The sequence below is a fragment of the Dermochelys coriacea genome, chromosome 1 (genome assembly GCF_009764565.3).
Source record: "Dermochelys coriacea isolate rDerCor1 chromosome 1, rDerCor1.pri.v4, whole genome shotgun sequence".
In the NCBI taxonomy this organism is placed as follows: Eukaryota; Metazoa; Chordata; order Testudines; family Dermochelyidae; genus Dermochelys; species Dermochelys coriacea.
Genome location: NC_050068.2, coordinates 29,942,062 through 29,967,490, shown reverse-complemented (window position 1 = coordinate 29,967,490; position 25,429 = coordinate 29,942,062). Strand labels below are relative to the sequence as shown.

At 39.8% G+C, this 25,429-nt stretch overlaps 1 protein-coding gene across 2 annotated transcripts in view; it reads right to left on the bottom strand.

Moving 5' to 3' along the window:
* The window catches only part of CNTN5 (contactin 5), a 1,042,858-nt gene that overhangs the window by 589,745 nt on the left and 427,684 nt on the right, over positions 1-25,429 (bottom strand). For both annotated transcript variants that reach the window (XM_038372749.2, XM_038372738.2), the window contains one exon: positions 3,966-4,095. In XM_038372749.2, coding sequence (XP_038228677.1) covers positions 3,966-4,023 — 58 coding nt within the window. In that variant the 5' untranslated portion in view covers positions 4,024-4,095. The remainder of the gene's footprint in view (positions 1-3,965; positions 4,096-25,429) is intronic.

Here is a 25,429-nt window from a genome sequence, read left to right as displayed (position 1 = left end):
TCAAAATCAGCTTTGATCTGGGAATTCTATATGTATTAACATTCACTCATACCCAGCAAGAACTAGTGCATATTGAACTATGCTGGTGGATAACTCCTAAGTCACTTGTTACAAAAAACAGGAGTTTTGGGTGCTTTGTAAAATCTCATATGATTGTAGCTTACATTAGGATTCTTTTTTCAGAGTAGCAGCTGCGTTAGTCTGTATCCGCAAAAAGAAAAAGAGTACTTGTGGCACCTTAGAGACTCAAATAAATGCTCAAATAAATTTGTTAGTCTCTAAGGTGCCACAAGTACTCCTTTTATTAGGATTCTTGCATATCTAACAAGTCACACACTACTAATAACTTTCCCCATTGCCCAGAAACATATTTAGTGCATTTATGCACATACAAGACACACAGTCTCTGATTTCGTATTAGGATGCCTCCCCTCAATAATCAATGCAATAACCCAACTTTTTTGCCTGAAGGAATACTATCATGACCTGGTAACATAATGGTTAATTACTGAATCTGAATATGGCTGGAAATAACAGGAATTGAATGTCCTTTATCTTAGCGCATCAGCATCCACATCTATTGCCTTACCTTTGAAAAATGTGCAGTTGAGAATATTGAAAATAAAATTCTAAAGCACCTAACTTAGTAGACCATGTTGAACAAAATCAATAGTAGAAAGTATTGGAGCAGCAAACATACTTCAGTGACTGCAATGACATAACAGCAGCTGTAATTTCAGAATTATGCGCTCAAATGTCAAAAAGAACACAGACTGTGCATTATTAGAATTACAACTTACTTTGACAATCTGATCCTATCAAGTTTGAATCCAATTTTATCATTTCAGTTTAACTTAAGATTTTTCATAGATTCATAGATACTGGTCATAGAATGGTCAGAAGGGACCATTCTGATCATCTAGTCCGACCTCCTGCACTACGCAGGCCACAGAATCTCACCCACCCACTCCTACGAAAAACCTCACCTATGTCTGAGCTATTGAAGTCCTCAAATCGTGGTTTAAAGACTTAAGGAGCAGAGAATCCTCCCTCAAGTGACCCGTGCCCCATGCTACAGAGGAAGGTGAAAAACCTCCAGGGCCTCTCCAATCTGCCCTGGAGGAAAATTCCTTCCCGACCCCAATATGGCGATCAGCTAAACCCTGAGCATATGGGCAAGATTCACCAGCCAGATACTACAGAAAATTCTTTCCTGGGTAACTCAGATCCCATCCATCTAATATCCCATCTCAGGGGATTAGTCCTATTTATCCTGAATATTTAAAGATCAATTAATTACCAAAATCCCAGTTATTGTGACAATTATCTAATGCATTTGAGAGAAACAGACATGTTGCATTAAATTATTTGTAACGATATATGAAAAATGGTTTTCAAGTAAACATGATTTATTTACTGAATCCTAACCTACCACATAATATAGAATAATCCTTAAACAACCAAAAATAATAATAGACTGGGATTTAGTTAACAAATCAGAGATGGAAAAACAGGAGTGTTTTGAATACCTGGCAGGAATAAATATTGAATAAAAACAAGAGAGAGAGAAAAGGTATTTGAATTAAATATAATGTCTGGCTGATTGGCAAGTGCTTTTAGGGTGTTATTCTTTAGCCAAATTAATATTCAATATAAATTGGAGTATTTCAAACTCCGTTCAAGACTTTTTGAATCAATGTTTGACATTTATCATTGCTTATATTTTAAATGTTTTTAATCTCCTTTGTTTCATATATATATGAACAGGGAATCAGTGAGGCAAACTGTTAAGACTACTTCTATATTTGTGTTCAAATTTGCTTCAGAGCACTTATAATGGAATGGTATAATCTGTGACTGTGGTCAGCATTAAAAAGTTGGAAATGACTTGGTATCTAATGCCCCAGTCTTGCAGCTGACTGTGTCCGGTTGACCCCTTTATCTGTGTATATGCTCATCAACTATGTGAGCACAGGGATTCCTTCCACATGGAGTCTGCTGCAGGATCAGGGACACAGATTCTACTGTGCAATAATGTGCCAAATATTGGCTTTTTAATTGTGACTTTCATATAAGTTGCAAGGCTGAAGATACGTTTAAATCAGAGATTCTTGTTTCTAATTATTGATTTCCAAAGAGTGTGCTGCACTTTTTTGGTTTACAAACTGTCTATAATGTTTATAGTAAAAAAAATATATATATAAAATCAAAGTGAAATTTTCCATTTAAGAAAACTAAAGTTAATTAACTAGATTCTATTACAATCGAGCAGTGGTTCTCAACCAGGAACACATGTACCCTTTGGGGCACACAGAGGTCTTCCAGGGAGTACATCAACTCATCTATTTGCCTAGTTTTACAACAAGCTACATAAAAAACACTAGTGAAATCAGTACAAGCTAAAATTTCATACAGACGAAGGCTTGTTTATACTGTTCTATATAATATATCAGTGGTTCTCAAACTGTGGGTGACTGGAGTGACTGGAGCTGGTGTTAGACTTGCTGGGGCCCAAGGCAGAAAGTCGAAGCCTGGGCCCTACTAAGTTTTTTAAGTGCAGTGAAACCTGAGTACGCAAGACAAATCAGACTCCTGAAAGGAGTACAGTCATCGGAAAGATTGAAAACCACTGCAATAGAGGACTACTCTTGGTATCACTGGAGTACAAACATTACTTTCTAAACACTGACAATGTGTTATATAGGACACAAAAATAAAGACAGTCCCTTTTTACAAAAGGGTTTATACACACACACACACCTCCCACCACCTCCCCTCGATATACGTATACAAACATATTCTTGTCCACTGCACCCAAGACAATTTTATCCAAGGGCATAATCTACCTATCTTATTTTACTTACTATTATTGCTAACTGACTTCTTGCAGGTATCATGGAACAACAGTTTTGGGGGATATCTGAACGAGAAGAGGGTGACTCGGTGAACTAGCATAGGGCAAAAGGGAAAGCACTGAAAAAGGCAAACAAAAAACCTAACAGTACCAGGAACAGATGAATGGGATATCAAGGTTAGGACATAATTGTGCAAGGACTTATAATTCCAGAACATAGGACCTAATCCTATTGATGAAAAATGTGAAACAAGAGCTAGATAGTATTATTATCCTGAATCTAGAAGGACAACTTGTATAAAGAAGCATTTCTCACAAAGAATTTAGCCCATAATATTTAGATTGTTTCAGCTTTGGTTATTGTAAATGAAGGCTGATTAATACAAATACTTTGAAAAAACCCCAACTTTTGGAAACTGGGAAGTTGAAAGAAGATAATGCTAGGGGCAGATGAAAGATCAATTCTGGATAGCATAATATAAAATAACAGGTCTCCTCACATGGAAAGATTAAATGATTATCGAGTATAAAACAACACAATTTGTTTACTTTAAAAGATAATACTAAGTTAAATCCAAGGGGAAAAAGCTCAAAGGAATACTGTTGCAGGCAAAAACAGAATCATTAGTGCATATTAATATAACACACATCATTTTAGAAAGAAAAATCAACTCCATAATTTGTTTCCAGATACAGAATATGGTAAGAGTTTGAGAATTTCACAGCCCAGAATCACCAAATAATGCTGCAGTTATCAGCCCTTTCAAAACAGTTTGCTAGATCATTTTCCCAAGCAGATTTTTCTCACTGAAGGTGTAAAAATTAGGATATTCTTTTGTGAATGGGCAAGTGACTAACTCTTCCATTCTTTCTTACAAATTAAAAGTAAACCTGAGAAACATTAAGATAAATGGCAAGTGGGCAATACTTGTTCAACTTTGTATTAAGTGATTATAATCTTAATATATAGTTGATAACATTAATAGTTTTTGTTTAAATGCTAATTGACACGGTTTGTTCATTTTTCTTTGCAGTAATTTTGCTTTTATACTTCTATTTTCTACTTGTCAGGAATTCTTAAAACAGTAGCACAAGTTTTTGGTTTACTTACCTGAAAGACATCCAGTGAGTGACAGAAACAGAATCAGTCTCCATGATGACCACATCATTGGTCACAAAGGTCTTGAGTCCCGGTTTGTGTGATTGTTAGCAGCTTTGATGTTTCTTCATTAAAACTCAGTCTAAGGAGATAGAAGACAGTCTCTGTTAGGAGAAGTAAAAACATCTGGCAAAAATATGATAGGCTATTCAAAAGAAACCCTAGATCCTAGTGCAGTCCCAAGAGCTCTTTACGTAAAGTCGGAAGTGACATTTTGAAAGCGAGGTATTTTGAGAGATTCTCAAGAAAAATGTAGTGTAGCACAGTACCTACCTATGTTAAGAGCTAAATTGTGAATGCCACTGTATTGCTGCACTGGAGATTAAGGAGCCCTAGTTCTTCACCCCAAAGGCAGAGGTGTGTCGGGGCCCTAAATTCCTGTTCCTCCTGGAGCCTAGAGTTATAAGTGCACACTGCATATTTCATCAGCAGGTGTAACAAATGCAGCTGAATATTTTCCCCCAGTGTCCTTGAAGCAATCTCTTGGTATTTTCTAGAAGTGGGTGAAATAGTTGCAAAGAACAACTCGTTCACCAAATTCAACCACTTCCACTGCTTATAAATTGTGCCAAAATAGATTGCAATCCCCACTACCTTTTCACTGTTTGAAATCTCGTGGTGGATGTTTAATACAAGCACGGTTTATAGAAAATAAACTCTTCTTTTTATTTACCTTATCCTCCCAAGCTGACCCACCCCATTTTTTTGTCTATCGCACCCATCTGTTCAGTCTTGTCTCATACCTAGTTTGGGAGATCTCTGGGGAAGAAACTCTTCCTGCTTAGAGCCGTGATCTCTGATTATGGTTCCTAGATACTATTGTAACAATTACAACAATGTGAACAGATTGCAACCTACAGATTGTTCACTGCATTGCTTCAGGTAGTCAGCATCCACAATTCAAATGTCCAGTTGGTTTGAGTAGGGCCACACTGGTACATTTCTGTTCCATGATTGGATGGCCTTTCCCTGACTATTCTGCCATAATTGCTTATACCTGGACTATGACAGGACCTCATGCAAGTGAACTCAATGAACCTTCCATTCTTGAAGTGCACGGGCCCCCATCAGCACCTGCAACAAGAGTAGTCCCAGAATGCAGCATTCTATACTGTGCTCTGGGCCATTTAGGGAGGGAATGTGAATCACTCCCATAACTCCCTCAGACTCAACGTGGTTCGCTTACAACCCTTAATTCGAACCATTAGCTAAGTGGCACAGTTTAGCACATCAGCATTTCCCGTGTGGTGACCTCACTCATTCATTAGAATAATCACAGAAAGTGGATGCTGAAGGGGTGCAACACAGTCAAAGCAAAATCATTTAAATGCTTCAAAGAATGTACAAGAATCTTTCTGCCACATCATCCCCTTTAAAATGCACTCTTAACATCTCCACTTGTGAGCTACATTGCCAATCTCCCCTCTTCTATACATGCACAAACACATATACACTGCATGAGCAAGGAAAGGCTGCATTTATTTATATACTGGAAAAGTTATTCTTGAAACGCTCTAAAGGTGTAATTTGTCAGCTCTCATTTATATAGCAGGCGAGGTGCACCACTCAACACAAATAAAGATTCCCAATTTGGGATTGTTCTTCCTTTCAGGTAGCTTAGACTGGGCATACTTAATATGAGGTCTACATGTTAATATATGCTTCTCTGAAATAAAACATAACTGCAGCTCATCTTAACTTCCACAGGGAACCCTCCTCAATTAATTATTAATGCCAGCTGCCTTTGTTTTTTTACTTCTCTGATAATCTGTGTTTCAGTCAGTATGTTCCCTGGGTAGGGTGAGTTATCTTTTTCAGCACCCTCTGCTGGCCAGACCTATGGGAAATAAATATTTTCATTAATATTTAACTTTTTTTTCCTCATGGTCATTCCTGTTAAAACTCATAGAATACATCATTTCTTTTTTTTATTTTGTTCTGCAATGCTATCCCCATTTTTATAAGGCACAAAGCAAAAATTGTAAGTAAAATTCTGGTGATTTTCATGTTGCAAGAACAGGGAAAGTGTTTCCAGGACTAAAGGGACATGTGAGACTATTTCAAAAAATATTTCTGAGATGATAGTGACATTACTAACAAAGGAAGCAGTTGAACTCTAAATCGTACTATGAACAATATTACTTCCTGGTTTGTTGTTAGCTCAAAAATTCCTCAAAAACCAGAGGCACATTTTCATTTGGAAAAACTAAAAAAATACGTTTTGGTTCAGGAGAGGAGTAGCTAGATAAAATTCTATGGCCTATGTTATACAGTTGGTGAGATCTCTAGATGATTTAATGGTCCCTTCTTGGCTAGAAGTCTATGAAACTATGAAAATAAATAACTGCTGTTACAAATGAAAAAAAATGTTTTGAAAAATGTATCCCTGTTTCTCAAAGAATTTTAAAATTGGATTTTTCTAAAAAAACCTCTGTAGCTGCTCAGAAAACATGATGAATTTTTCATGAACATTTCATTGAAGTTCAATGGAGCTATGACAGTTTGCACCAGCTGCAGATCTGCCCCCAAAGACTTTTTCCAGCTCCAAATTTAAAATACTTCACTGTGACCTACTTACCCAAACCCTAGCAAAACAAAAACAAAAATTCAATTATAGCGAACAAACTTAATAAACTAAAAACAGGTTGTGACACCAGTGGAGTGGCTCAATAATCATTTGTGAATTCTGTATGTTGACCTGGTTGTTGGGATGCTTACTGTATGCAATAGATGGTTCCTGTGGGGTGGGGGGACCAAGAAAGACGGGAAACAATGTCTCACAATAAGCCATTCCTCAGTAAACACTTAGGGGTGTTAAGAGTCAATGCCTGAACTTTTAGATTTGAAGATTCTACCCTTTTGACAAGCAGACCAGCCCAGAAACTGACAAGGGAAAAGGAATTCTGCCTGGATTAGAAGATATTCTCACTCTCTCTGAAGAGAGGAGGAAATTGCTTGGGGAAACCAGACTGAAACAGAGCGCTCACTGGGGTGTCTGAAGAAGTTAAGCCCGCCTGGATTGTCATCAGGGGATGGTAAGATAGGCATGCACGTAGACTGTTTTACATTTTTCTCTAAATATTTTGTTCCTACTATTAAAATAAAGAATACTTTGGTTTTAAGAAGGCACTCTGATCACTGTACATCACTGGTTGCAGACTCCTGAAGGGAAGAACCACAGGTGCTGCATCCAGTCAGACCTGGGGACAGTTAATCCGCAGTATACTGTAGGCTAGAGCCTGGTCTAAGAGAAGGAGAGATGAGGAATTCTACTTTATGGTGTTTACTGTAAACATTTAGAGCCACTCTTCAGGGTGGTCACAAAGGGCCATAGAGCAAGGAGGTAAGGGTCCGTGTAAACAGCATATAAAGACAGTCTGCAGTTCCCCACAACCATGGTGGGCTCGGTCTCTAATAATCTCTACACACTCCAGGGGAGAAAAGGCACAATGCCTTGTACCCGAGGTGGGTGCACTCAGAAGTTATGTTCACACTACAAGCTAGAGGTGCAATTACCCTTCTCATGTACGCTAGCATGACCAGATAGCAAGAGTGAAAAGTGAAAAATTGTGACACTTTTTTGGGAGGGTAGGGGGTGGGGCTAGAGTTGACTATGTAAGACAAAACCCTTAATATCAGGATGTCTGGTCATCCTAGTGTACAGATATTCACACTAGCTATCATCAAGCTAGCACAAGTATAAATATTAGTGTAGCAATAGTAGCATGGACAGCTGCAGAAGCATGGCTTAGCTTTGCTGACTATGTACCCACCAGTTTCAGGTGCGTTTGTACTCGGCACAACTAAGCTGCTACTACCCAGCTTACCGTGGCTACACTGCAATTTATACTTTTGCTGGCTCAATGAGAGCTAGTGCAAGTGAGAGTACATGAGCAATCACACCCCCAGCTCTGAGCGTAAACATAGCCAGGGAGATCAGGAGGAGGGAAGAGATGCAGCTAGCCTTGCAACTGGGACACAGCTGAAAATTAATTTTGACTTATATATATGGGTTAAGGTTTTCAAAAGTTATTATTGTTCTGGGTGGTCTCTACTGTGAGATACCCACATGGAGTCACCTTAAAAAGACTTGGTTTTAGAAAGTGCTAAACATCCACCCTCTGCAAATTAAGTCTTTCAAGTTGGGCACCCCAAAAACCAAAGCAACAATCATTACTTTTGAAAACCCATATCTTGGGTATGATCTATTTTTATCAAAACTGTTGACCTGAGAAAGCTAATTTAACGTGGGCAGTATAACAGCTTAGACATCTGACTGCACTACAGTCTAAAGTAGAGTGGGAGAATTTTCCAAGCCATTAATCCCAGAGTCACTCAGACTTTCTGAAACATGAAAGATGTAGACACCAGAGACGTGGTGTCCAATATATATATATATTGTATTTATTTATCATTTCATGTTTTCTTAGATGGAATAAAAACAATCCTTGATTTTATAACACCAATATTATGAACCACCAGTTATACAAACCATTTTTCCTGACAGGAGGGGAAAAAAAATCACATAAAGTGATGTCTGTAAAGACCAGGTCACCAACCTTTCGCATTTCAATGCTTTTCATCTGCTTGAAATCACTTTGCATTGGTTAGATAGGCAAGAAGAAAGCAATGCATTGTATATACTGTAATTTTGAGATGTGTGATTTTATGAACTTTTTTATTTTATGAACACGTTGGTCCCCAGTTAGTTCATAAAATAGAGGTTCTACTGTATTTCTTATTCCCCCACCTTGTGTTTCTTTGTTTGTAAGTTTTGTGAAAGTTGGAGTTAATTTTTCATCTCTAAACCTGGATCAATGTTCTTCCTAGAAATACAAGCATTACACTACTATAGTCTCACATTTCCCCTTTGACTTCCTTAACCTTTCCTTAACAGCTCTCTTGGCACTTTAAAATGTTTTCTCAGACCCTGCCAATGTTGAATGCTTGTCCTGCCTGCCCAGCTGCTGTTTCAGCCTTTTTATACTTTCCCTGGCTCTTCCAGATACTTTCTAAATATGAATTATGCCGGGCATTTGGACAAAGGAGCACATGCCAAAATCATGGAGATACAGAACTTGTAGGGATTACTTTGCAGTATTGTACATGTTGCCACTTTATACTTCCTAGTGTAATTGGACAATGGAGGTCAAGAAAAGAGGGCTTGTCATTGTTCCAGTACTGCAGCGAGCTTGATAGCAGTGTTTTCCAAGAACAAAGATAGAAAACTAGTTGACAATAAAGACATGGAAATACAGGGCTAGATTCTAGATTATCACTTCCTGTCAAAAGAGTTGCTCCAGGGGTGAAATACTGATTCCATTAAAGTGAAATGGGATCTATACCAATAAAGCTGAGATCAAAATCTGGCCCAAGGAAAATAAGTGTTTAAAGCTTCAACAAAAGACAAATAAAATTAAGCCTATAAAGAAGAAGATCTTTATTTTTTTGTCTTAACAAATTAGATGGCTGAAAAATGTACAGCTTCAGGGTATGAATGGTTAATGGATATTCCCATCTCAAGGGCATGTCATAAGGTGCGTATTTCTAAAACTAAATGTGTGTGGGGGGAGAGAGAGAGAGAGAGAGAAAGCATTTATACAAACAATAATAAGCGACTCTGGTTTGAAAACTACACAACCTTCTTTCCTTTCTTTCTTTTGTTAATCCCTAAAATGCATGCTCCCATCATAGACGTCAGACTCCTGCCCTTTGTTGAGAATACCCCTTTTTAAATATTTTAATTTTCCCATAAGAAACTTGATATGGAATCACACACTGGGTGGCAAGAATATAATTCTTTAAGAACAGCCCTGCCAGGCAAATGCTGCTTAAAATTATATTAAATATCACTTTAGTCAAATCCCTCTTTTTTTCAATGCATGTAGATCTGCATATAAATTTGAACCCTGAGACATGAAATTTGGTATGTTTGGGAAATGGTAAAGCTTGACTGGTAAAGCAATGCACAGGAAGCCAGGAGGGCATCCCAAGGATATTAAATACTATAGATTTCTTGTGCATAATGTGATTTGAATAAGCTCTGCAGTCCTTTTGTTACTTATTAAAAGGAAAGATGGCATCTTTATTTATATATATATTTTGATCTCTTACAGTGGATATGCAGATTCATGAACAGTTTGTTAGATAAGAACAAGATGAATTTTGCCTGATGGCAATTTTTAGAAACTAGTCATCTAAAATTAAAATGGAGCAAATAAATTTATCCATCAAATTTAGGGTTTTTTTTTCTGTGTTTAGACCATCCAAAAGCAGTTTGCAATTTTCTTGGGGGGGGGGGGGCTTGCATAATATCCAAATAATTATTTAGCAATTTGTTTTAATTCCATGGATTGATTGTGGACAGCTCATTCAAAGTATTCAGCACCCAATATGTACTTTTGAAGCTAGTAGCTATGGGTCAGATAAAAATTGCATATCATCGTTTCTGTTTCTGAACTGGATGGGTGCCTAAATACTTCAAGTTTCAATACTCATGCAGTATTGCCAAGCCAAGTGATCAAAAATCCTGAGTTATACTCCATAAAATACTGATTTTACTGATAAATCTGGAGTGCATGATATTTGCTTTCTGGGTTTTGAGCTTTTAGACGTCAAATTTTCCAGCTTCTCTTCTATCCATGAAGACTAGATTTTTTTAAAAGATATTTTACTAAACCAGTTATGCTGTTGCAATCCTTAGTATGGACACTGCTATAAAGGTGCCTTATTGTGGCATAGTTTCTCTCTCTTCCTGAATGGGAATATGCTCTACCAGTACAAGCACTTTTGTAACTATATATCTAAGGCAGTTGCACCACTAACTATAATAGTATAGTTAAAACAGTACAACTTGTGTGACTTTAGATAAGCCCTTACACAATATAGACATTGTGCAGAAAAAAGAGTTGTGTGTGGCCTGTCCCTTAGTGAACCAAGAACTACTCTACACTCTTATCTTGTGCCAGTAACATTAGTGACAGGGGACATACAAGTCACTGCTACTTCAGGCAGCAATGCATTCCGCTTTATATAGAATTCTATGCACAAAGCAAAAGAGTCATGTTCAGAAAGACAGTGGGACTCCATGTTGCTGTGCTGAAGCGACTTTGGGATGAGCACAGAAACAGAAATATGCAGGAAATGAACCTGTTGTTCCCACATATCTGCATTCAGTGGGAACAAGCAGAAGGCAGTCCATCCCACAGCAAGCAAGACACTACATATATATTTTCAGGTAAGATTTCCCCTTTCATGTGAGAAGTCCAGGACATTGGTTTAAAGTACAACTAGTCTGTGTGCTACTAATAATACTCTAACTAATGTAGCAAAAATATGAAATCAATAACTGTATTGAAATAAATATCCAAGATTAGACTCCTACAAAAGGATAATTGCAGGTAGCCTCTGACAAAGGGTTGGGTATTACAACGCAGTCCTTTAGGCACCTGAATGAAACACTCTGCTCCTGTGCAATTCTTACTTGCACCAGGGATGGAAAGCTGAGAATCAGGCAGCCCGACCTGTTTTCCATGTCCCTCCTTTCTTCACTGCATCTGAGACAATCAAGCCCAGCAATTTCAAAACAAAGGAGTGCTAGAGTCATGTCCTGTGGAACAGCCAAACATGTTCTTCCATAAGGATGCACATGAGATGGGCTTAAGAAATACCGCAATTCTGGCTGGAGATTTTAAACACAGGCCTGTCTCTTGCCAGATCTCTGATGAGACAAATGTGTAAATTTACTGCTTTGTCTATCTATGTACAAGGTAATAACCGGAACTATCGGTAGTGTAAATGTAAGTAAGCTATTCTGAGTCCATGTCTCTTTTCCTCTCTTCCAAAGATAAATTAACTCAGTACCGTCCAAATTCTTCTTGCTGTCTTTCCTGACAATATTGTTTACAAGATAGTTTCATTGCAATAAAAATTAAAAGCATACCGTTAACATTTGTACAATGAAATGCATCAGCAGAATTTGTTACAGAACAAAAAAAAAAAAGTGAAATCATACTAAGCAAATGTAAACAGCAAGATATCTGATAGGATTGATTATTGCCCCACAGGGAGAGCATTTGTTTTCAATATAACAATATTTCAACCTATTACAAAGAAAATTTAATAAAGTACAGGTTTTACCAGATTTATTGCTCAATTTTGTATGAGCACTTAATTTATTGCCAACATATTATTGAATGTTTCTTCTGCAGTGGAGCCATTTGTCAGCTTCAATGAGAGAGCAACCAGGAACTTAACTTCTAAAATGTTAATTTAAAATTATTTAAAAATCATATACAGCTGTAATGCAGCTTTCACTGATATTGTTCATGTTCTAATGACACTTGAACACTGTTTCACAAAAGAAGCAGACCATCCAAAATTACCATTGAAAAGCAGGACAAAGATGGTTCCTGAATACAAATAATGAGTAAAATTTTCCAAAACACCTGATGACTTAGGAAATTCTTTCTTTTGAAAATTTTACCTGATACCCGCAAATTAACAAAAACCTGTTTCAATATTTAGTCTTTGCCCATATTTGAGTATTAAAAAGTCAAAAACCCTATGAATGTGAGAATTGAAGTACCTTCCTTTCCAGTAAATACAAAAGTAAATTGTAAGGTTCAAAACTACTTGCAAAAGTGTAGAATTGACTACTATTTTTGTTAATTTGCTCTTGCCACCTCTTGGTGAAAAGGTAAAATTGAATATAATTCTTGCAAATTAAATTGAGAACAGAGCGTATCAGAAAAGTTCAGATAAAACATTGTTTTGTTGGAATTCACCTAATTGCCAAAATCAAAATGTTTTGTGGAGACTGTTTGATTTTAGTGAAATTCACATCAAACCCAGACACGCTGTGATCAGAAACCTTAAAACATTTCAAGGTAAGATATTAATAAATAAAGTTTCATGGTAGACTTTCACCAAAGCTATTAATTCAACAAAATGTGTATATTTTTAAAGTATTGCTATGGCCTGATCCTGCAAACACTTATGCAAGGGTGTAAGTTTATGCATAATGAGGACAGTTATCAGGATTACTCAGCATGAGTGAAGTTACTCACCTGAGTAAGTGGCTATCGAACCGTACCTTATGAAAATCAAAGCAGCGTAGAAAGTTATTTGGATTTTATTATTTTTCATAGTAATATAGTGCCTGGGAGCCTTAATCCTGGACCACCCCATTGTGCTAGGCACAGTCCCTGCCCCAAAGTAGCTTACAATCTAAGTAAAAACAAAAATTAGGAACAGATTTTCAGGAGTTCAGCTCCCATTTTGGCACCACTGAGAATGATAAGAGGTGCTGGGGGCAGAGCATTTTTAAAAATCTCACCACTGAATTTTGGGTACCTAAATGAAAGCTGAGCCCTTTTGAAAATCTGAAGCCAGTTGCATATGCTAAACACTTTTTGTAATTCTTTTGTTTAAGGGTTAACATAGTTTTAATCCAAAGATATTCACATTATCGCTCTAGGTGTATACCTGACTTCCCCCTCACTATTGTAGCTGACAGCTGCACAAGCATTTATGAAATCATCTTCCTACACTCCTTTGCAGTAGGTCATTATTATCATGTTTACAGATGGGAAACCGAAGCACAGAGATTTGGCAACTTGTCCAAACTCACACAGAAAGTCTGTAATAGACCAATTGAACAATGGTCATTTGAGTCCCAGCTCAGTGCCCTAGCAACAAGAAAATCTTTCTTCTCATGCCTAACTCCCTTGATGGGATTTTATTATGCAGGCAATTTCAGAAAGCAGCTACTTCCTAGCCCAGTCACCTGAGGGACCCCAAGAAGTACCCGAGATCTTATGGATAAGTGTCAACAGCAATTGATGCAATACCTACAAGCTGCCTCTCACTTGAATATTTGTATTGGACTCAATCTGTTTAGAATTAAAAACCTCGGAGAAAAATAAATTCATGCAGCTTCTCTGGGAAACCAGAAAGGACTCATCAGGGCTGAATAGCTGTTTTGTGACCCTTTTATTTGTCATTTTAAAGCTCTATTTAGTAATCATGAATTGTGCCAGACTAATGACACTGGGAGATTTAATCTTCTATCCATAGTGCAGGTACATCAGGGCAGTGATAGGGCCAGCTTACCATACTGTTGTGCCAATGTATCTCAGCCATATTCTGTTGGGCCCATGTCCTGGGTGGATAGTTCGACCTGGCCTCTGTCCTGAGGCAGCCAGCTAGTGCAAATAGGGATGCTGACTTTGATTAATATTTTTTCATAGACTCCCTCTGCCACCTGCATCTGGAATAATCTATACGAGTGAAAAATCAGTATAGCCTAAGCCTTCCACTTAATATAACTGCCAGACTAATATAATTATGCATTTTAATTACACAAGCCAGCATCACTTGGCATTCCATGAGGATATTAAAAAAATCTTCAGACTGCATATATGAAGCACATCATACTGAGCACTAATGGGCACCCCTGTTTTTGTGGACCTGTACGTTTGTTTATGTACAAAAATGATCCCTGCAAGACAAATCAACTCTTGGGATAACAGGATATACATATTAGTGATCAGTGTGCTCAGTGCTGTATATGAAGAGAGATCAAGACAGTTCCTGTCCTGAAGAGATTACAATCTAAGGCCACAAATCCCATAACTGGATCTATGCAGCCAGCTCCCTGCATACATGTGGAACTCCACTGACTTCACTAGAGCTCTAAAGGGGTGCAGGAGTTTGCTCACATGGATCTGATTACAATACAGTCTGCCTAAAATACAGACACATGGAACAACCAATTACTGTATTTCAATTGTATTTCAATTACTTTTGTGGGCTTTGCATGAAGAAGTGAGTCTTTCATGAGGATTTCAATAAGGAGAGGATGTAGGCCAGGTGCTATAGGTTTGGGAAGGCATTTTATGCACAGTGGGTTGCATTAAAAGGAGAGAAGACAGATATGGGATACTTGAACTGATTCATGTATGAACAGGCTGTGTATACATAACCCTTTGGTGGGTGTGTTACAATTCCCCCTCTGTGCCAAACCACAGAGGATAAGAGTGCTACAGTCCTAGCTAGAGAGCTTTAGCTGAAGTTATAGCAGCTCACTCTTTTAGTTCTGGAGGTCACTAGTTCAATCCCCAGTGTGCCAGCCAATATGGCTGCAGTCACATCTATACAATACTAGATTACTAATGAAAGGTCAAGTTTGGATATATCACAGCAAACAATTATTTTATATGTACAGTGCAGTAAAATTAAATGCAAGCGTTGGTCTATTTTAATGAAATGTTTGCTAGGAACAAAGATGTAAGGATCTATATAGCAACATGGACGTCTGTAATTTTCAAATGTCTCTTTTGCAATTGCTCTTTCGTATTGTTATTTTACAAAATACGAAAAAGCAGCCATCAAATTTGTTCATTATGTATGCTTGATATTTTAGAGCTTCACCCCACCTTAGGTATTTTTTAAAAAAGTATTGATATAATATGACTCCCTGCCCTAATATAATTGAAAGCACTGGGATTCTGCAGGAGCATAAGAGTCCACCTGCACTGATGCTAGGGACTATATTTGCAAAGGGGAGGGGGTGTTCTATAAGTAAAAACAACCATTGGAATCACTTAAATGCATATGGCTGCATTCTCTATCACTTGAAAATTTTAAATCAAGAGCTGTGAGTAAATGGGAGTCTCTTTGAATATCAACGGGACTTAAGCACTTTTGAAAATTTTACCCTGCATATCTTACTAAAATACATGCTTTAGTTTTACCACAAGTTATTGGGCTCAGTGCAGGAATTACTGTGTAAAATTCCACCAAGGAAAACAAACTAGATCATCATCATAGCTCCTTCTAGCCTTAAAAGACAATCCATGAACTATGAAGAAAATCTTCATTTTCAGTATAGTCTTATCAAAAAAGGATACAATTTGTTTACATTTACAGTAAAGTAAAGCATAAATTCTCTTTGGAGATGGATGGCTCCATCATTAAAGCTATATGTCGGCATGTAGAGTTTCAAAATGCATCATAAAGATAAAATTATATTTCAGAAGAAGATACTTAAAATAGTCAATTGTTGTTCTAAAACAGTTATGGAGGTTTAAATGTTAGTAATATTGCCCTTAGCTATCTTCCACTTGAATGATTGCAAAACATTTTAAACTGCCATGCTGAATGATATTAATGATGCAACAAATTGACCGATATTACAGGGATTTATCTATTATTTTTATGAGCATATTTAATTGCTCATGCTTCTTACATTAATAATTACAACCAGCACTAAAAATGATATCTAGATGTTTAAGGATGCACTTTTATATTTAGACATATCTCACAATTACTACTTATAATGCAGATAGTTCACTAAGATATAATGCTAGGATATTAAAGTGGATTAGAAGTCCCATTATTAAAACAAGAGCTTGTCTGCATAGAAAGGGGAAAAAATAAATAAAGTACTCTAAATGAAATAAGCACCTCTTCAATTCCCTTTCACAAATCTAATTTTATTATAAGCTAAATGTCATAGACATAAAGACATAACTGCTGGCGTGACCTCTTTGGGAAGGTTTGTATCTGTTATCACACTATTTAACACTACTTTTACAAAGATTTGAACAAAGCCAGGGAATTTCACTTAGGGCTCAAATCACAAGCAAAGATTTTTAGAAAAGGATCTGAGGATGCTTTGTTTATTTTTAAAAGAATAAGGTGTGCCACATGCCAAATAATGACTGCTTTGACTAGTTGAGCTCGGTTTTGGGCACACATCAATTACAGAGTTGTGCTGTGAGGTTACCCCTTTAAGGGCAGTCACACACTTCATGTTTTCAGTGGCAAATTGAATTTGACATTTAATTTGAAACCCAAGGTACCATAATGTAACACCTTCTGCAGTATTAGCGATAAAGCAGCAGGTCAGACATCTGTTTTTTAATAGGGATTTCCATGTTACCAGTACCTCCATTATTTTCCATGGGTATTTTACCCTGATTATAAATGGAAAATTACAATAAACGTTTAAGATCACAGTTGTGCAGGTTTGGATTATGTATGAGGTTTCTTTATGTATACAAGAAATCTGCTTTTTTGAAGCTTAATTGTTTTCTTTATCAGGAGACCCATTTGTTTCTCAGATGCAGTTCAAGGCTCAAGCAAAGTAACTTGTCAGAGGCTTAAGATTTACAGAATTGGTTATGAAGGACTGAGAAAAAGAAAAGGAAGAAAGAAAGAACCAATGCCAACTTTTTAATTTTTGTGAGAAGGGAGTAATTTTAATTGCAGGGGAAAGAGTGTTACAGGCTGTGGCACTGGAAACTTGTTTCTTACACAAAGATTTCTGAATGAGTTGCCATCTTTTTCTTCCTTTTACTGTATTTAATTGACCAAGGTATTGGTTTGGGCGTATTTTCCTCAAACTAGGGGGAAAGAATGGTGTGTTTACTCCATAGAATGTGTAAAATTGGGATAGAAAATTAAGACTACCATATCCAGCTACAAGTACAGGGACTATTTTAGTATAAGGAATGTAATCCCCCAATTTGATATTTGGCTAAGCTATTGTGGTTAACATCCCTGTTCTTCCCAGTCCTTAGGTAAACATTTCAGCCAAAAGAAAGGGGGAATAGATCCTCAACTTGTGTAAATTGTCATAGCTCAACTGAAGTCAGGATCTGACCCAGAAACTCCAACACTATAGTGTTCTAGGGTGACCAGATGTCCCATTTTTAAAGGTATAGTCCCATTTTTGGGGACCTTTTCTTATATAGGTGCCTATTACCCCCAACCCCATCCTGTTTTTTCACGGTTGCTATCTGGTAACCCTACAGTGTTCTCTGTGCATTAGGCAGTTAAAAGTTGCCACATTTCCTGTCAATACTCCATGTAGTTGCTACAACGCTATCTCTCAGAAAGGAAACTAGAAGGAATGCTTTTGAGGCAGTCTTGTAGGCTGGTTTATTTAGCCAGGGTTGCCTCCTACCCAACTTGGGCATCTGCAGCTCTCAGCCCCAGTTCTGCAGGCAGCTCTCGACCTGGGGGTGCAGGGTAGTGGGGGAAAGAGGGGAAGAGCAGTGAATGATGGGGGGAAAGGGGAAGAGGAGTGGAGTAAAGAGGGTGGGGCCTTGGAGGAAGAAAAGGGGTAGGACCTCAGGGAAAAGGAGGGGCAGAGGTGGGGTCTTGGGGTAGATATTACAAAGTTGGCAACCCTAGACCTTAGATGATCCTTGGATCATCACCAAAGTACTGATAACACCCAATCCCGCTTAGCTTGTGAGTGCCAATGAAATGATAGTTCAGAGTTCACGGGGTGCAAATTGCACTAAATGGATGAGGATTAAAAAAAAACCCAGATTTCCCTGTATTATACCATTTCACCCTCAAGAACCAAAAGTTGAAAGAACAGTATTTAGAGCAAAGAACACATAACTGTAAGTCTGACACAGAATTTTCGTTTCCACTTTATTAAGATGGTTTTCACTTCAGCAAGATGCATATCATCTACATAATGCAAACCAAAGACAAAAGTTCAGTAAAATGGGATAAAACATAATGGCAATGTACACACCTTCCACTGCTACTTCGTTGAAATATTTTCTAATGCTTTAGGTCCAAGTCAGCTAGTTAAAGGTAAGGCTGGGGCTGCCAACGGGTATATGCAGCACAATTGCAGGAATGACAGGTGGTGAATTCTGCTAATTAATCCAGGTAAGGTATATCAGGAGAAGCAGACTTTGGATTCAGTCACTTGACTGGCAGGGAGTGGATCAAACCATTACCCTCACTTAAAGTGGCTTTTGGGGAGATGCTTTGTTGACTTTTCATGCCTTCTATCAAAGACTGCCCTTTTCCCTTCGGAGTCATTCAGCACAGTGCCAGCTACAGGCTCTGATTGGGGCCTCATTTGCAGATGTAGGGGGTTGGGTGAGAGGTATCAGGGAGGAAACCTATTCTCCTCTCTCTTTGACAAATCAGTTGAATCAGAACTATTTTACAATCCAAGCTCAAACCTGTGGTGATGATCCAGGACAGCAGTCCAGCTATCAGACAAAGTGGCCTTTTACAATACCTAATGAAATACTGGAGTACTTGTGGCAGCTTAGAGACTAACAAATTTATTAGAGCAGCCGTGTTAGTCTGTATTCACAAAAAGAAAAGGAGTACTTGTGGCACCTTAGAGACTAACAAATTTATTAGAGCAGCCGTGTTAGTCTGTATTCGCAAAAAGAATGAAATACTGTTTCAGATGCTGTGTCAGAATGCTGTTTCCCTTGATTAGACAGCCTCATGCAGAATGGCAGGAGCAGTGGGGAGCCCAAAGTGGCACAAGGCTTCATAGTTCTTAGCAAAATAAGACCCAGCAAACCATCTTGTGGTGTTTTTTTCATTAGGATATACAACATTATTCTCTCTACATAATCAGAAGTTTTCCTTTATCGCCTTGTATAAGAGTTTCCCATTAAGGCCTTGCATTATCTATCCATCCATCCCTGTTCATATAGTGATGCCCATTGAGTATGTATTGGAGTATTTTGCCAGAGAGGTTAAAAACCAGAACTATGATTTCTCTTTTTCCCTGATAGCATGAGACAGGCTGGATTTTAATAGATTATTATGAAATATAGAAGAGTAGGAGAGTTACTTAGTAAGTGTAAGCATAGTCCTGGAAGAAAGCTTGAATAAGGAGACGTTATTTCCTGTGCTTTGATCCCAGTTTATAAATATAAAGTAGTACACTACTTATAATCGTTCTGTGCCTAGTTATGGGAGTTAGAATTTTTTAAAACAATTAATATGCACACCTGTAATTTTAATTGATTTTTACAAACTGAAACAAGGACAAAAGGTCACTAGAAAAGCTATAATTGCTAATTCTTCGTAGTTTAATTACATAGCTAAAACAAGGTTCTGTGTCAGCCTGGCCTATTTCTAATACAACAAATTAAAGAGATGGTTTATAATTGCAGGTTTTTTAGTTCTGCACTGAGACTGTATAGTAAATAATCATCCAGCTGGGAGAAATCACAGAAGTCAAACATACAAGAGAATTCAAACTAAATGGGTTGAAACCTCTTTTTTTTTGGTCACCATTTACTATTAAAACAACCCAGCAAAATATATATTATATTTTAAACACCTTACTTACGTGATTTAGAGCCTGTGCCCTTCGTTTGTGCACATCTACATTTTCAGCTTTTCAAGATTTCAGTGAAAGTTAGATGATAGAGTGGAATCTGGACTTCCCCTTACTCTTCCAGGGTCTGGTCCGGGGTCTGACAAATACACTCCCTGAGAAGTGTTTTCTAAGAAAAGACTCTTTCATGAGGTGGACAATATAAATCAAGAAACCAGACAAACCCATGCTTATACCATATTTATTTCACAGCTCATTACTACTGCGAAGAAGGTTACAAAGATAATTATTTAATGCAAACATCCCAGCTGAAAGGTAAAATCATGCGGTTTCTCTGGAAAAAGTCATTTACAAAAAGTGCTCTGAAATGTAAAGGATTTGAAGAATAGAAAAGTAAATTTTTCTCTAATTTCTTTCAGTTTCAATGTCTTACTTGCAACAATAGTAGGTTACAAAAAATCAGACAAGTTTGATTTTTAAGGTGAAAATATTATATTAACTGGGTTGAAAGAAATTACAATGTGAATTATATGCTGATTTAGAGGCCCAAAGTAATTAAATATTACTTAAAAGGCACCCTAAATGTGCATGGGGAGTTGCAAGAGAGAGATCATGGTATTCTGCCCTGGAGATCTTATATTGTAACAGCATGAGCAGATAAAAGAGATTACAAGATAACTTGGTATAAATCCCAAACTGAGATATTTGAAGTGGTGTATTTTATTCTTTTCCCTTTACAGGTATAGGAATTAACTACGATAGAGTAAAGTATCAAACAATTACACCTGACACTTGTGAATGATAAAAGATGGTGTTACATTTTTCTAACCAGTACTTACTTCTTGTATATTGTGACAAAGCTCTGTCCTTGCCTCCGTGGGTCCTGCGTTTCCTGGCGGATTTCGCTAGCCTCAGAAGCTCACTGTGACCCTCCACGTAACCCTTCTTTCTCTAGAGACAAGGGTCACAGTCTACTGAGCCATTTTCATCATAAGCCAGCGAGGGAGGTGTTGGGGACACCGGGCATGGCCACTAGGTAACTCAAGGGGATGGAAGACCACGAGTGTCAATGAAGCCCCCTCGCTCTGGGCCCAGATGCCCCCCCTTCCTTTTTCTGCCCTGAGATACTCACAGCAGTCACGCTGAGAAGTTTGCAACAATGTATTGCAGGCGCAGACTGGCTAAAGCAAGATTAGGTCAAGCAGGACAGGAATGTTAGATAATGCTGAACAAATAACTCCATATATGGGGGAATAGATGATAAGAGGAAAAAAGGGGAACTGGCTGGTATACCGGATTGGCTATATGGATATTCGGGGCAGCTTGCTATTGGATAAGTATGCTAAATAATGAATGTATAAAATATGTGTAACTGCTTGCACTGTGTTGCAGGATTTGAGATTGTTGTCTCCCTGTACCGCTTGAAGCTTCAAATAAACTTTTCTACTTCTCCTCCCCGTTGTGATTATTGGGCAACGCACACCGGGCAACAAATCCAGCTGTTGCTTGCCTCGGGCACTCTGTGCCTGCAACAGAGATGAGGAAAAGTTATCCTTCCTTGCACAGTCTCTGTTGTCTCCCAGTCTCAATGATTAAAAAGGGGGCAAAGGTGGGGGGGAGCCTGGACCCACCCTCTACTCCGGGCTCCAGCCCAGGAACCCTAATAGTATCAGCTATGGTAGCTGACCTTTTAGAAACATGACATGTACAATTCCCTGGGCTACTTCCCCCACAGCAGCCCTCACTTCCTCAAGCTCCACTTCACCCTTACCTCAGGGCCTCCTTCCTTGTGCCTGATATGGTGTGTGCTACTCAGCCACTCCAACAACTTCTTCCCAAAGCTCCTGACATGCACACCCACCTGACTGACTGGGAGGCTTTTAACTAATTTCAGCCAGCCACTGATTGGCTTCAGGTATCCCAATCAATCTAGCCTTCTCCCTGCCTTCTGGAAAGTTCTTATTTGGTTCCAAGTATCTTAATTGACCTGGAGCAGCTGCCATTTCACTTATCCTGGTACCAGGGATTTTTTTAGCCTGGAGCTAATATATCTATCTATCTCTCACTACTCTTCCATAGCCATCTGGCCTTGCCCCGTCACATATCCCATCCCCCCGCCCTCCCGCTCAACACCATAGAGTTGGGCAACTTGGGACGCCAGGCAGTATGCTCATGACAGACCATCAGCGTTGCCATGGTGGCATCCAGCCCTGTGCCATAGGCAGAACTGGAATGGTTGGAAGGATAAGAACCACCTGGTGACCCTTGCATTCTTTTCCTTATTCTGCTGCATCCACTGGAGGGGTGCATGGTCCGTCACAAGAACAAATCACCAGCCTAAGAGTAATAACGCAGTGTCTCCATAGCCCATTTGACAGCAAGGCATTCTCTCTCGACTACTGCGTATTTCTGTTCTCTTGGGAGAAGCTTCCTGCTTAGGTAGAGGATCGGGTGTTCCTCTTCTCCCACCACACAGAACTGCTCTCAACCCCACCTCAGAAGCGTCTGTTTATAAAACAAATTCCTGTTAAAGTCCGGGGCTATGAGTACGGAGTCATTATAGAGGGCCATCTGAAGGTCTGTAAATGCCCCCTCTGCTGCGTTGGTCCATTTTACCATATCTGGACCTCGGGCCTTCACCAGGTCCATTAGGGGACTTGCCCTAGTGGCGAAGTGGTCCGCTGCTCTATCTCGGCGTTTACCTTTCTGCCACGCATCCCTCTCCACCGGAGAATTGGTAGAATTTAGAGGGCGGGGTGACAGAGCAGCTCCAGAAATGGACAGGACTACTCCGGTGCCTCTCCCTACGAGGGAGAGCGCTGGTGCTTAATCAACTAGTCCTGTCCATGCTCTGGTACCGGCTCTACACCCTGGTCCTGGCCCCGAGTTTCCTGGCAACCTCCGGACATCGATTCTGGAGTTCTTTTGGTCAGGACTGCACTGGGTCCCTGCAGGGGTTCTCCATCTACCTCTGGAGGAGGGAGGGCAGGGCCTGAAATGTCCGCTTACTCAGGTCCATGTCTTCCGCCTCCAGGCCCTGCAGAGGCTCCTTTATGGTGCAGGTAGTCTGGCATGGAGCATACTGGCGCACGCCTTCCTGCGCCACTTCCGAGGGCTCCGATATGACCGGCAGCTCCTTTATCTCCATCCAAGAGGTCTTCCACGAAACCTCTCCAGGCTGCTGGTCTTCTACCAGAACCTCCTCCGGACCTGGAAACTCTTTTCAATAACCAGGTCCGTGGCGGCCACCGAGGGGGCAGATCTCCTCGTGGAGCCCCTGCTACACAACCCCCAGCTCTGTGTGCAGGTGGCAGAGTCCCGCTCGGTGCGCCAGAGGTTGATCCTGGCAGAAGTCACAAGAGTCGGAGACTTCCTGGACTATGACCGGGGAGACTGGCTGGATCCCCTGACGCTCGCTCAGCGCATGGGGCTCTCCAGACCTTGTACTCCCCGGCGCATACTTCAGGAGGTGAAGGCCGCTTTGCCGCCCGCTGCTCGGGTTTATCTTGAGCGGGTCTTGCACAAGGGCACACACTGCCCACCCCCTACCCCAGGCCCGCCAGACCTTTTAATTGGACCCCTGTCCTGTGGACCCAACCGACCCCCTCACCCCTTCACTGTAAGCTGGCTGCACGAGATGCAGCCGGTCTGCTTTGAAACCGCACCAAGAAAATATCTATACACGCTCGTGCTCCACACCCTTCATGCCCTCACCCTCGTGTCCTGCCCCGATACAAAATGGCGGGACCTCCTGCCACCTTTGGAGGGTGAGGAGCCCCGGTGGGCCAGCCTATACTCCACCTTAGTCCCAAGGCCCACCGGGGATGTCAGTTGGCGGCTCCTTCACGGAGCCATGAGCACGGGTGTGTACTTGGCACGGTTCACCTCAATCCCAGACACCTGCCCCTTTTGCGGCATGAGGGAAACCCAAGCACATATATACTTGGAGTGTGCCAGGCTGCAGCCCCTATTCCGGCTCCTCACCAATATTTTTTTTATGCTTTTGGTTGCACTTTTCCCCTCACCTTCTTATCTATGTACTCCCTATCCATGGCCCCACAAAGTCACGGGATCTCCTGGTCAACCTCCTCCTGGCCCTAGCTAAAATGGCCATCTATAAAACCAGAGTGAGGAGGTTGGCCAATGGAGTCTCCTGTGACTGTGGGGCCTATTTCCAATCCTCGGTCCGTTCATGTATCGAGGCAGAGTTCCTCTGGGGGGCATCCTCTGACTCCCTTGACGCCTTTGAGGAGCAGTGGGCGCTGTCTGGGGTTCTCTGCTCGGTGTCCCCGTCCGGTTCCCTTCTTTTGACCCTTTGACCACACTCCCGTCCCTGTTATTTCATTAGTTATCCCCCGGAATTTTTTGGTATGTAGGTCCTGTGGATCCCCCTTTTAGGCTAGGGGGGATCCTTTAGCTGTGGATGGGCTTCGCTCGCTCACTTCCCGGATCCCAATAAGACTACTCTTCCATAGCCATCTAGCCTTGCCCCATCACAATATCTATTGTGAGTCCAGATCTATTTGAAATTAAAACTAGAAATTAATTTTAAGCAATGTCTCACACACTAGTGCACACTGCTTTACCACAATGTCCCTCCACACCCAATTGTCCTTGTGGCTGAATAGACCCCATCAAAGGCCTGTCATAGTCCTCTCCCATTGTTATGATACTTCTAAACCCCAGGCACTCAAAAGGCAGCTCACAAAAATCAACAAAGCTCAAGCAGCCTCACCCAACTTGTTATGTAAACTTTTCAGATATTTGTCCTCCCTTATAGGCAACAGGTCTCTAGCATTTTTCCCTTCCTCTAAAATGAAAGCATCATGAAGAGAACAATAAAAAAAGAGAACCATGGTCACAGACCCTCCTTTGAATCCTATTGTTCAAGTCTCTCTAGGTTTACTTGGATGATTAAAAAAACCCAAGATACAAAAGCTGACTGCCCCATTTGCTGCTGCCATTTTAGCCAATATTGCGAGGCTATTTCCTATTAAAGAACAGCAAGATAGTGCACTACCAAACATAAATGGAAACATATTGTGCTGGATATGCAACATGGCCCTTTTTAATGGTGCTGCAGAAATATTACAGGGGAAATGAGAGCCAATGAGAGTATTTTATGGTAGAAACTTATTTATAACAATGATTGTTTTCACGACTCCCTACTCTACTCACTTCTCTTTTCAGTTCTCATTCTGGAATTTACATATAAACTTCCACACCAGTTGATTCAAGAAACACCCAAATGGCTCTAACATGCCAATTACCCAGGTTTAGTGACCACGCCATT